This window comes from Rana temporaria, chromosome 2, assembly GCF_905171775.1.
Source record: "Rana temporaria chromosome 2, aRanTem1.1, whole genome shotgun sequence".
NCBI lineage: Eukaryota > Metazoa > Chordata > Amphibia > Anura > Ranidae > Rana > Rana temporaria.
The window spans coordinates 289,989,805-290,003,292 of NC_053490.1; the positions used below are offsets into that span (position 1 = coordinate 289,989,805).

A 13,488-nucleotide genomic window follows, 5' to 3' on the forward strand; every position below is an offset into this window, starting at 1 on the left:
GGCTGTGTGGGAGGACCCCCTCACACACCCGCCATTGCCAACCGGGGCATGGAGAAAGGTGGCAGATTGCCTCTGGGGGAGGCCTGCCTACTCCCAACTCCTGCAGTCCGGCTCCTCTCTCGAGTACACGCACAAAATACACTTTAAAAAATCAAAAAAAAAAAAAAAAAAAAAAAAGAAAAAGAACACAGCTTCCCCATTCTTCACTGTAGCGCCGTCATCGATCGTGTGTTCCTTTTTTAGGGAATCACAATCGATGACGTCACACCTACAGCCACACCCCCCTACAGTTGTAAACACACATGAGGTCACACATAACCACAAGGGGGCGCTGAAGGGGTTAACTCCCAAACTGCAACTGTCATTTTCACAGTAAACAATACATTTTAAATGCATTTTTTGCTGTGAAAATGACAATGGTCCCAAAAATGTGTCTAAATTGTCCGCCATAATAGCGCAGTCACGAAAAAAAAAAAAAAAATCGCTGTTTGCCTCCATTAGTAGTAAACAAAAAATAATGAATCAATAAAAATGCAATAAAACTATCCCCTTTTTTGTAAACGTTATAAATTTTGCGCAAACCAATCGATAAACGCTTATTGCAATTTTTTTTACCAAAAATAGGTAGAAGAATACGTATCGGCCTAAACTGAGGAAAAAAAATGTTTTATATATTTTTGGGAGATATAGAAAAAAAGTAAAGAATATTGCATTTTTTTCAAAATTGTCGCTCTATTTTTGTTTATAGCGCAAAAAATAAAAACCGCAGAGATGATCAAATACCACCAAAAGAAAGCTCTATTTGTGGGGGAAAAAAAAGGACGCCAATTTTGTTTGGGAGCCACGTCGCGCGACCGCGCAATTGACAGTTAAAGCGACGCAGTGCCGAATCCCAAAAACTGGCTGGGTCCTTTAGCTGCCTAAAGGTCCGGGTCTTAAGTGGTTAATCTCTGTAGCACTGGAGGCCAGAGTCCCACTGTCTGTGTCCATAGGTACAGACATAAGGCTTGGAGGTGAGCCTGCACAAGTGCCCCCATAGACAGTGGCTATGGGGGAAACTGGCAGAGGGGAGCAGGCAAGTATAAACTTGTTTTTGAAAAAAAAACACAAAGGCACAATCACTTTAGGGCCAATTTACACTATGGGGGTTATTTACAAAAAGGCAAATCCACTATGCACTACAAGTGCAAAGTGCACTTGAAATTGCACTGAAAGTGCAGTCGCTGTAAATCTGAAATGAGGGGAAGCTATGCCGATTTTATTATCCAATCATGTGCAAGCTAAAAATAGGATTTTTGTACTCACCGTAAAATCCTTTTCTCTGAAGTCCATGGATGGACACAGCTTCCTTATACTTTTGACTGTAGGGTTATGTTCCGTCTATTAGGAGAGGACTATCCTCTTAATAGATGGAACATAACCCACAAGTCAAGATTTAAGGAGGCTGTGTCCGTCCATGGATAAAAAGAGAATTTTTTTTTTTTTTCAAAAGACTCGCTATGCCATTCAGAAAACACCTTGGGGTGTTTGCTTTTCAAAATTGGGTAATTTTGTGGGCGTTTCTCCTGTCCTTTAAGGAGGGACTCCAGAAATATGATAGGTAATTTATGCTCTTTGAGCTTTTAAAGATGTTAATTGGATTATGGGTCACTTTATGCATCTAGGCTGTGAAAGAAAAGTCTCACACATCCCCATAATCTGCAGGCGGAGCAGAATGTGTTTTGGGGTTTAACTGTAAGTAGGCCTATGCTGTGTATGAGAAATAACTTGTTAAAATGAAGAAAAAAAAAAAAAAAAGCAATGTCATTTAATTTGCAATACATTATGCCTGAATTTATGAAGATTTTTTATTTGCCAAATTTTATTACAAAAATAAGATAGTTTTTTTCTTTTTTTCATTCAATTTTTATATAGAAAACCCAATGGTGATTAAATACCACAAAACGAAAGCTCTGTATTAAAAATGTATAAAGAAGGAGAAGGGTTCATATGTTCCTGGAAGTGGGGACTGGCCACATCCCTGGTAGTTTAGACAAGAAAGAAAAACGATTACCCCCAGATGGGACTTTTAAGGCCAGACTCCAATGTATATATACATTTTTTTTAATTTATTAGATATTTGCACCAAGATGGGTAAACACTTAATTACAGAGTAATTCTGGATGTTGGATTACAGAAATCTTCTGGAACAGTCAGAAATTATGTATAATAAGAATAAAAAACATATAAGAAGTAGTGATAAAGTGACACCTGGGGCACACGTCCCATGTGTGGACCCAGGAGAAAATAGGAAACAACAAGAAAGTACTCAAATAAAACCTCGTGAAGATACAATACAATTAGATTAAAAAACACTCTGTAGAGAGTAGTGGAGAAATGCCCGACGCGTTTCTGGTCTATTGATGGAGCAACAGACCTTCATCAGGGGCCACAGGAGTGTGTGATTACAAGCTGTTTTTCTCTCTCTAAAAATAAAACACACATCATTATATTATATCATATCATCAGGTGTATATGGATCCATATTTTAAGTAGTTGTTAGAGATACCTCTACTATAATGTATATGATCAACATACCGTTTGTGGTAAACCAGGGTTTGAAAATTGACCCTCAACTTGTCGGTTTAGGATATCCCCAGGGCCGACTTATGGGGTCTCATAAGTAAGAAAAGAGAAAGGGGAGGGATGGCTCCGATTGATCCCAAACACACGGTATCCTATTGAAATTTAAGGATATAGGGAGTAGAAAAAGAAAAGAGAGAAAAGAAATAAGAGAAAAAGGAGAGAAAAAAGGAAAAAAGAGAAGAAAAAAAGAGAAAAGAAAGAGAAAGAAAAAAGGGTAAGGAAAGAAAAGAAAGAAAGAGAAAAGAAGAGAAGGGGGGAAAAAAAGGAGGGAGAAAACGGAGAAAGAGGAAAAAAGAAAAAGAAAGAAAAAAGAGAGAAAAAGTAAAAACATGACAAATGATCCAATGCATAAATCCTTGGTCATACTGCTCATATTCATGATAGAAACAATAATTACCCAAATGTAGGGCTTGTTAGGGCAAAAGTGCAGCAGGTCAGGGGGTTTACTGAGTCCAATGCGGACGATCCTCTTAGAGTTGCTAGGGGGAATCCCGGGCTCTATATGTAGAGAGGAACCTGGTGCCGAATGCCTGTGGAGCAGACGTATATAGATAGAAACTGAGGCATGCATGGTAAGGAGAGGTACATGCTAGAGTGAGGTTAGGTTGGTTACAAAAAGGCTTGTTTGAGTATAAGGTAGAACAGGCACTCACCGTGATTGGGGTATTGTAATACCAGCGTTACTCCCTTCAGCTCGCAGGGTGCTGGGAGAACTGGTCATATGTTGGCTCTATTTATGGGGTGGACATGACCTGGGAGGGCCGTGTAGCTCGGCCCCTCCCAGGGATTCTGATCAGATGGGATTGCCATCTGCTGTTTACAATCGTTCTGCTGGAGGGGGCGGGATGGGGCTAGTGGGCATGGCAATCCGCCCCTCGATGGGGAGGAGTGCCTTCTTTCCAGCATTGTTGTGTAACTATGGTGATGACGCTGGCGTCACGGGCCATGTGACCCTGCGCCTCGCGTCACACCATGAACAGCGGGGAAGCCTTCTAGCAAGCCCGGCCGCGTTACCATGTCGACGGCGCTGATGCCAATGCCACGTGACCCGGCAGAGCCGCGTCACATCGCTAGAGGCAGGGAAGCCCTCTGACGAGCATGGCCACATCCCCCTGTTTGGGGATGTCGCGCCCGGCGTATCCCAACGATTCAGGCACGGCGGGGAATACAGTATTAAATACACTGTACCGGTCCTCGCATGGACAGAGTGTCCACCATTATTAGAGTAAGCCGAGTGCCAAATGGCAAAAAAACTATATGACACCCCGAGTCCGGGGTAGAGATTTCAAGATTTAAATGTGAACAGCTGTGGGTGAGATAAGAAGAATAGTTGAAGAAAAAGACAAAGAAAAAGAAAGAGAAGAAAAGGAAAATAATAATAAAATAAAGATAGATGGGAAAATGTATAAAAAAGGAAAAGATATATATTGAAGATAATAAAGTAAGAGGAGAAAAGGAGAGTAATAGATAGACAAAAGGGAACAGAAGGAATCGAAATGCAGGGTGAACAAGAGGAGCCATAACGCACAAATCTCTAGCCACAAATCAAGTTTAACAAGTAAAGGTCAGTTGATCATATAGTTTTATAAGAAGGAAAAATACGGATAGTATACAAGTGAATATGAAAGTGATTTGCACTTTCTGTTCCATCAAGGTAAATCAGCTGAAAATTAAGCATAATAATGGATCGGTGCAGTGAATATCCCGATGGACCAGTATATATAAAAACAATATCCTCTTTCACATTTATATCGATATAATCAGGAAACACACCATTAATTAAATTAGGCAGTAATCAAACATTTAATACGTCTAAATGGTTCGTGCTAGAGTAGGATAGAATAGGATAGTGGGGACAAAAGAAAGATAAGGGGGCAGTTGACATTTTATATCTCGTAGGTTCGGTGGAGAGGTTGGTATGTTGATTAACCCTCCCCCTCCCATACACCCGATTTATATCCCTCAAGGAAGGGTCTATAACTGATGTTATTGTTCAAACCCGGGGGAGAGGTGGCATTCAAGGCCACTATCCAGCGAGTTTCTCGCTGTAGTAATAGTTTGTCCCAATCCCCACCTCTTGGGTTCGGATGAATTCTATCAAGCGCCAGAAAGGTGATTTTAGGAAAAACCCCCTGGTGCACATCTCTTGTATGTCTTCCAAGGGGAAGGTCAGCATTGGCAATTTTCATACTATGCACATTAGGGGTGTTGAATATAATCGATGCATCGATGCATCGCGATTCGGGGGCCCCCGATTCGGCATCGATGCATGTGGCCCCAATAATCGATGTCGGGTGACGTCATCCCGACTTGCCCCGCCCCTCCCGGGAGATCGCTCCGAGCGCGTCTAATAAAATACCCATTTTGCATTAAATGCCGCTATAATACACTATATGGCCACTGCTGCATGTACTTTTTAAAATACACAGTGTTTCATACTTATATTGCTGTCTGTATATTCCGGAATCCTCTCATGTTAGCTCCGGCCCGCCTCTCACCTCCTACGTCTCAGCCCCGCCCGCCTCTCTTCTCATCTGATAGCTATAGTACAGTCGGTGGGCGGGGCTGAGAACTCCCACTGAAGTCGGGAAAGAGGAGAACGAGTGGTGAGAGGCGGGCCAGACAGGACAGAGTCACATGTGCGGAAATACAGAGATCAGCATACACACAGAAACGAAGGTATGAGAAGCTGACTGTATATATTTAAAACAGCACATGCAGCAGTGGCCATTAAATGGTTTAGAACGGCATGTATTGCAAATAGGGGGTTCTTAATTACAGCAGTATTCTTTCTCCTCCTCCATGTGCTCTATGTTGACATTTCTCTGGTGTCCTAAGTTTGCACATTCCATTGTGTTAACTCCTAGTGTGCTGGAATGTGCGAACTTGGGAAGTCAGGGAAATTTCAACACAGGAAAAACTTTTTCTAGTAGAAAAAAACACTGCGCAGAATACAGAAAAAGTGCTGCCAGGTACCAAAAATTATAGATACAAATTCAAAGCTAAGTGAAAAAAAGGGGAGGTACAGCGCAAAAAACTAATGTAAAAATTGAAAACCTGCACATGAGGCGCAGGTTGATATGTTAGTGGTAATGAATTGATGACACTAGAAAAAACAAATATATATAATCAATGGTTATTGGATGTAACATATGAAGGATAAACCCAATAATTATGACATATAGCTGGGAAATCTTCAGATAGTGCAAGAAAAAATTCTCTCAACAATACGTGCCAAAAGATGAAATCAATCAAAGAAATCCAAATAAATATGGTGACGTATGAGTGGGTGAAAAAAATCCACAAATAATGATCAAGTGAAAAGCTGTTGAATTATGGGTTTATCTTTCATATGTTACATCCAATAACTATTGATTATATATATGATTATACCATTGATTATATACTGGCAACATAATTCAACAGCTTTTCACTTGATCATTATTTGTGGATTTTTTTCACCCACTCATACGTCACCATATTTATTTGGATTTCTTTGATTGATTTCATCTTTTGGCACGTATTGTTGAGAGAATTTTTTCTTGCACTATCTGAAGATTTCCCAGCTATATGTCATAATTATTGGGTTTATCCTTCATATGTTACATCCAATAACCATTGATTATATATATTTGTTTTTTCTAGTGTCATCAATTCATTACCACCAACATATCAACCTGCGCCTCATGTGCAGGTTTTCAATTTTTACATTAGTTTTTTGCGCTGTACCTCCCCTTTTTTTCACATTCAAATTTCAACACAGACAGTACAGGGAACTTGCTGTGAATTATAATCCCTCCAGACCTCCCAGCAGCCACATTTGTATATTCCTGTACCCTGTAGTGCACTAATCACTTTTTATAGTGGAGTTCCACTGCTTTTTAGTTTAGTAAAAGTCAGCAGCTACCAAAAGTGTAGCTGGTGACTTTTATTAAACCGACACTTACTTGTCCCACGGTCCAGCGATGCGACCGCACAGAGCCCCATACCTTTCCCCGCTCCTCTCCTCAATGCCATCATATCTACTGTGGGCACCCGGCCATGATAGCTTACGGCTTCATGGCCAGGCGCGCACTGTGATCTGCCATTGGCCAGCCAAACTTCTGGGACCTGTGTCCCAGAAGATCGCTGGCATGGAGGGGCCACCTAGGGCGACAGAAGGAGTCACCTAGGCAGCCAGGACAGGAAGTCCCACTAAAAAGAGGACCCCCCCCCCAAAAAAAATGATATGCCAAATATGGCATGTCAGGGGGCGAGGAGTGCTTAAAGGAGAAGTTCCACTTTTGGGTGGAACTCCACTTTAAGGGAGTGAGGTTATTTTTATTTAAAAGCAGAGTTCAGTAAAAAAAAACATTAAAAGTCAGCAGCTACAAAAAAAAGTATCTTCTGACTTTTAATAAAAAGACACTCACCTGTCCCACAATCCAGCGATGTTGCCACCCGAACACTCCATTCTGTCCACGGCGCTGGCAATACTTCTGTGGGCATCCGGCTGTGACAGCTTGCAGCTTCACAGCCAGGTGTACATGTCTCACTGCGCTGTCCTGCATAGCTGGACAATCTTCTGGAACCTGTGATGTGTCTCAGAAGATTGCGGGGAGGAAGGGCCACCTAGGCGGCCCAAGCGGAAGTGAGAGCTCGTCGGTAATCGTGATGCATCGTGATGCATCGCCGAATCGAATCGAATCGAATCGTGGACTTGATAATCGTAATCGCATCGAATCGTGAGACGAGTGAAGATGCGCAGCCCTAATGCACATGCCTGCTTATTCTTTTTTTCCATTCCAGTTTCGTTTTTCCCACGTAGAAACACCCGCATGAACAGGTCATAAGGTATACAATTCCGGCGGTACTGCAATTTGCAAAATGTTTTGGTTTATATGATTGACCATTTGGGAGGTGTGTAGTCTTGCTGATATTTAGGTATTGACATTGCGGGCATCCACCGCAGGTGAACGTGCCCCACCGCTTACAAGGATCCCCCCTAAAGGCCCCTGTATATTCACTCGTGGCTAGTATGTCTTTTACAGACCTAGTTCTCCTGTATGTGATAAGTGGTCGATCAGAGACGAATTGACCCATAATAGGGTCGATTTGCAGGACATGCCAGTTTTTTTCAATTATTTTCTTAATTGATTTGTACTGTTTGTTGTATGTTGTAATTATCCTTATTGGTGTCCTTGAGTTCTTTTGGTCATGTGATACCTCTTTTTTGCGAAAGAGAATGTTCGCTCTGGATTGGCTTTTGGCTCTTTTAAACGCCTTCTTGAGGCATGTTAGAGAATAACCTCGTTGTAGAAGCCTCTCTTTTAGTTTTTCTGCCTCCCCTAGGAAAGCTGTTTCTTCCGAGCAATTTCTCCTTAAACGGAGATATTGGGAATATGGTATCGACCGAATTAGTGGTATTGGATGGAAACTATCTGCTTGTAGTATGGTGTTTCCGGCAGTTTCTTTGCGGAAGAGATTACTTGATAGGCGTCCATCCTCTGTTTTTGAGATGGTGACATCTAAAAAGGTGATTGTGGTTTCACTACACACTTTTGTAAATTTTAGATTGAAGTCGTTCACGCCCATGTCTTTCATACAAAGCTCGAGGTCATTCTTTGTTCCATCCCAAACCATAAAAATATCGTCGATAAACCTGTGCCAAATTAAAATGTTTGCTACGTGCGGTCTGGCTCCATCAGGGGTTAAAAAGAGGTTCTCCCACTCCCCCAGATACAGGTTGGCATACGATGGGGCACAACAAGTCCCCATCGCTACCCCCTGTATCTGGGGGAGTGGGAGCCATCAAAGGTGAAGGCATTGTGATGAAGGATAAAGTCCAGAGCTTGAACAATGAACTTGTGTAATGGTTTATCGTCACGATGTGATTGACTGATAAAATGTTCTATCACCTGTAGCCCCTTCTGGTGAGGTATAGAGCTATAGAGAGCCTCTACGTCCACAGTTACCAGGAGCGCTTTATCTGGGACCACCAGATTCTCAAGATTCTGTAACAGATGTGTGGTATCCCTGATGTAGGAGGGTAGATTCATCACCAAAGGCCGGAGCTGTTCGTCCAGGAATTGGCTTAAGCGTTCTGTGATGCATCCGCGTCCCGATATGATGGGTCTTCCAGGGGGATTTTGGTGGTCTTTATGTACTTTTGGCAGGCTATAAAAAGTTGGAATCTTGGCATGATCCGTTCTTATGAACTCCCACGTCTGTTGTGTGATCACATTTTCCACATATGCTTCGTCCACTAGTTTGAAAAATTCCGAGTCGTATCTTTCAATAATGGATCTGGGTATAAGTCTATACCATTCAGCATTAGATAGTATATTTCTACACATTGTCTGGTAAAACTCGTTGCTCATTATCACGATGTTCCCCCCTTTATCCAAGGGTTTTATCGTCAATTGTTTTTGATTGGCTAAGAGTTTTAGAGCCTTTTGTTCCTGGTGTGATATATTGTTGGGGCTGTGGCCTTTCTTCAAGTTCATTAGATCCCTTGTTGTCATTGCTATGAACGCATTGAGATTCGAGTTCAAAGTTAGAGGTGGAAATTTGTTGGATTTCTTCTTCAACAAGGATTTCTTAGACAGGCCTCCTTCAGTTGGTGTCACCTGTTCTTCCAGAAATGTTTTTAGATCTATTCTATCTATGAGATCTCTATTTGTCTGTTCGTCCAATAGGGCGATCAAATCGTTCATGGCCTGTTCTTCTCTGGCAGTTGGTCCATTGGTCGGAACTGGTTTTTCATAGAGGCTTTTAAGGATGAGTTTTCTCGCAAATAAATGCAGATCTTTTATTAGGTCAAAAGTGTCCACATCTTTTGAAGGGCAGAAGCTAAGGCCCTTCTGTAGAATATTAGTTTCATCTTGGGATAGCGGATATTGGGACAGATTTATGATGCTGAAGGAGTCATTATTCCCTCTGCATGTTTCCTTAAGTCATTTTGGATCATTGATGTTGCCCCCTTGGTGGGTGTCTTCAGTAGTTGTGGGATGTTTTCCCCTCCCCAAAGGGGGTCCTTTAGCTTCCGTTGGTGTGGGTTGTGCTGTTGGGCCATTGTCACTGATGTGTCTCTTATTGTCATTTCCCCTCTCAGGGGATGTCCATTTTTGTTTCCTACTGCTCTGAGTTGTCGACTGTGAACGAGCAGATGATAAGGAATTTAGTGAGGAATTTGACCCTAAATCATTTTTCCAACCCTTTGTTTTCTTCAGGTTGGTTCTCCTTTGGGGACGATTTTGATTTTTGCGTATTAACCAGCGATAAGCCTTGCCCTCTTTGAACGCCATTTTGTCTCTCCAGAAGTTTTGTTCTTTTTTGGTGATGAGATCCTTGACAGTGGTGTCTATGTGTCCCTTTATCTTTTGTTCCTGATCTTTGTAAGTATCCATATCCTTAAACGGTTCTAGTTGATTGTATAGCTCATCAATCTCTTTTTCCGAGGTTAGTATTCTTTTTTGATATTCCTCAATGAGGAGCTTCATCATTATTTTTGTGCACTGTTGCAAATTGTTCTCCCACCGTTTTTTAAACATATTGTCCATATCCTCAAAAGTGGGGAATATTTGCACCCTCAATCCTAAAGGGTTGATTTCTTCTCTAATGTAATGCTCGAAGTTTTCAACCTGCCAGAACATGGCTACCTTCTTCTCCACCAATATTTTTAATTGGGAGAAGAGTGCAGTCATTTCTGATCCTTTTGCCTCTTTAGCACCATGATCTCTATATTGGCTCATCAGGGTATCAAATTATTTTCCTCTAAACATGGTTGCTCTCCTAGTTTCGTTTATTAAACAATATTAGTCAAATGTTGTGCTTGATGCTGTGTGCAGTATTATAGAAAGAAAGAAAAAAAGGGGGGTAAGAAAAGACGTTCTAACCACAAGGTTAATAGGGTGTATCAGAAACGTGCTTATTCCAAATATATTATACAGATTCAACATCAAGTGTTTAATCCCATATTGGGTTGCCCAGTAGTTAAACCAAAAGAAGTTTTTTATGTGCAATCACCTGAGGAGTATCTCCAGTTATATGCACAGGTAGGACTCTTTGTGGGGCGAAAGGAACAGGTGCTATGAACCCTAGAAAGGAAGGTGGGGGTTGGGTATTTTCTACCCGATATATAGGCAAATATATAAAGAAGGAGAAGGGTTCATATGTTCCTGGAAGTGGGGACTGGCCACATCCCTGGTAGTTTAGACAAGAAAGAAAAACGATTACCCCCAGATGGGACTTTTAAGGCCAGACTCCAATGTATATATAAAAATTTTTTAATTTATTAGATATTTGCACCAAGATGGGTAAACACTTAATTACAGAGTAATTCTGGATGTTGGATTACAGAAATCTTCTGGAACAGTCAGAAATTATGTATAATAAGAATAAAAAACATATAAGAAGTAGTGATAAAGTGACACCTGGGGCACACGTCCCATGTGTGGACCCAGGAGAAAATAGGAAACAACAAGAAAGTACTCAAATAAAACCTCGTGAAGATACAATACAATTAGATTAAAAAACACTCTGTAGAGAGTAGTGGAGAAATGCCCGACGCGTTTCTGGTCTATTGATGGAGCAACAGACCTTCATCAGGGGCCACAGGAGTGTGTGATTACAAGCTGTTTTTCTCTCTCTAAAAATAAAACACACATCATTATATTATATCATATCATCAGGTGTATATGGATCCATATTTTAAGTAGTTGTTAGAGATACCTCTACTATAATGTATATGATCAACATACCGTTTGTGGTAAACCAGGGTTTGAAAATTGACCCTCAACTTGTCGGTTTAGGATATCCCCAGGGCCGACTTATGGGGTCTCATAAGTAAGAAAAGAGAAAGGGGAGGGATGGCTCCGATTGATCCCAAACACACGGTATCCTATTGAAATTTAAGGATATAGGGAGTAGAAAAAGAAAAGAGAGAAAAGAAATAAGAGAAAAAGGAGAGAAAAAAGGAAAAAAGAGAAGAAAAAAAGAGAAAAGAAAGAGAAAGAAAAAAGGGTAAGGAAAGAAAAGAAAGAAAGAGAAAAGAAGAGAAGGGGGGAAAAAAAGGAGGGAGAAAACGGAGAAAGAGGAAAAAAGAAAAAGAAAGAAAAAAGAGAGAAAAAGTAAAAACATGACAAATGATCCAATGCATAAATCCTTGGTCATACTGCTCATATTCATGATAGAAACAATAATTACCCAAATGTAGGGCTTGTTAGGGCAAAAGTGCAGCAGGTCAGGGGGTTTACTGAGTCCAATGCGGACGATCCTCTTAGAGTTGCTAGGGGGAATCCCGGGCTCTATATGTAGAGAGGAACCTGGTGCCGAATGCCTGTGGAGCAGACGTATATAGATAGAAACTGAGGCATGCATGGTAAGGAGAGGTACATGCTAGAGTGAGGTTAGGTTGGTTACAAAAAGGCTTGTTTGAGTATAAGGTAGAACAGGCACTCACCGTGATTGGGGTATTGTAATACCAGCGTTACTCCCTTCAGCTCGCAGGGTGCTGGGAGAACTGGTCATATGTTGGCTCTATTTATGGGGTGGACATGACCTGGGAGGGCCGTGTAGCTCGGCCCCTCCCAGGGATTCTGATCAGATGGGATTGCCATCTGCTGTTTACAATCGTTCTGCTGGAGGGGGCGGGATGGGGCTAGTGGGCATGGCAATCCGCCCCTCGATGGGGAGGAGTGCCTTCTTTCCAGCATTGTTGTGTAACTATGGTGATGACGCTGGCGTCACGGGCCATGTGACCCTGCGCCTCGCGTCACACCATGAACAGCGGGGAAGCCTTCTAGCAAGCCCGGCCGCGTTACCATGTCGACGGCGCTGATGCCAATGCCACGTGACCCGGCAGAGCCGCGTCACATCGCTAGAGGCAGGGAAGCCCTCTGACGAGCATGGCCACATCCCCCTGTTTGGGGATGTCGCGCCCGGCGTATCCCAACGATTCAGGCACGGCGGGGAATACAGTATTAAATACACTGTACCGGTCCTCGCATGGACAGAGTGTCCACCATTATTAGAGTAAGCCGAGTGCCAAATGGCAAAAAAACTATATGACACCCCGAGTCCGGGGTGGAGATTTCAAGATTTAAATGTGAACAGCTGTGGGTGAGATAAGAAGAATAGTTGAAGAAAAAGACAAAGAAAAAGAAAGAGAAGAAAAGGAAAATAATAATAAAATAAAGATAGATGGGAAAATGTATAAAAAAGGAAAAGATATATATTGAAGATAATAAAGTAAGAGGAGAAAAGGAGAGTAATAGATAGACAAAAGGGAACAGAAGGAATCGAAATGCAGGGTGAACAAGAGGAGCCATAACGCACAAACCTCTAGCCACAAATCAAGTTTAACAAGTAAAGGTCAGTTGATCATATAGTTTTATAAGAAGGAAAAATACGGATAGTATACAAGTGAATATGAAAGTGATTTGCACTTTCTGTTCCATCAAGGTAAATCAGCTGAAAATTAAGCATAATAATGGATCGGTGCAGTGAATATCCCGATGGACCAGTATATATAAAAACAATATCCTCTTTCACATTTATATCGATATAATCAGGAAACACACCATTAATTAAATTAGGCAGTAATCAAACATTTAATACGTCTAAATGGTTCGTGCTAGAGTAGGATAGAATAGGATAGTGGGGACAAAAGAAAGATAAGGGGGCAGTTGACATTTTATATCTCGTAGGTTCGGTGGAGAGGTTGGTATGTTGATTAACCCTCCCCCTCCCATACACCCGATTTATATCCCTCAAGGAAGGGTCTATAACTGATGTTATTGTTCAAACCCGGGGGAGAGGTGGCATTCAAGGCCACTATCCAGCGAGTTTCTCGCTGTAGTAATAGTTTGTCCCAATCCCCAC

The 13,488-nt window shown here is 41.7% G+C and overlaps 1 protein-coding gene and 1 long non-coding RNA gene across 3 annotated transcripts; both read right to left on the bottom strand.

The window, feature by feature from the left end:
* Positions 1-1,975: 1,975 nt before the first annotated feature.
* Positions 1,976-3,681, bottom strand: LOC120926913. Its single transcript, XR_005747001.1, has 3 exons — positions 3,023-3,681; positions 2,578-2,717; positions 1,976-2,465 (listed from the first exon to the last, which is right to left on the bottom strand). It is a non-coding gene; the product is annotated as an uncharacterized LOC120926913 (long non-coding RNA).
* A 5,336-nt stretch (positions 3,682-9,017) lies between these two features.
* LOC120926910 lies at positions 9,018-12,470 on the bottom strand. 2 transcript variants are annotated; one of them, XM_040337212.1, is made up of 3 exons: positions 11,812-12,470; positions 11,367-11,506; positions 9,018-11,254 (listed from the first exon to the last, which is right to left on the bottom strand). In XM_040337212.1, exon 3 carries the CDS (start codon positions 10,356-10,358, stop codon positions 9,561-9,563), a length of 798 nt encoding a protein of 265 aa, XP_040193146.1. In that variant the 5' UTR covers positions 10,359-11,254; positions 11,367-11,506; positions 11,812-12,470; the 3' UTR covers positions 9,018-9,560. The 2 variants fall into 2 exon arrangements, with proteins under 2 accessions (XP_040193146.1, XP_040193145.1); XM_040337211.1 differs by having other exon boundaries at positions 9,018-11,506.
* Positions 12,471-13,488: the final 1,018 nt, after the last annotated feature.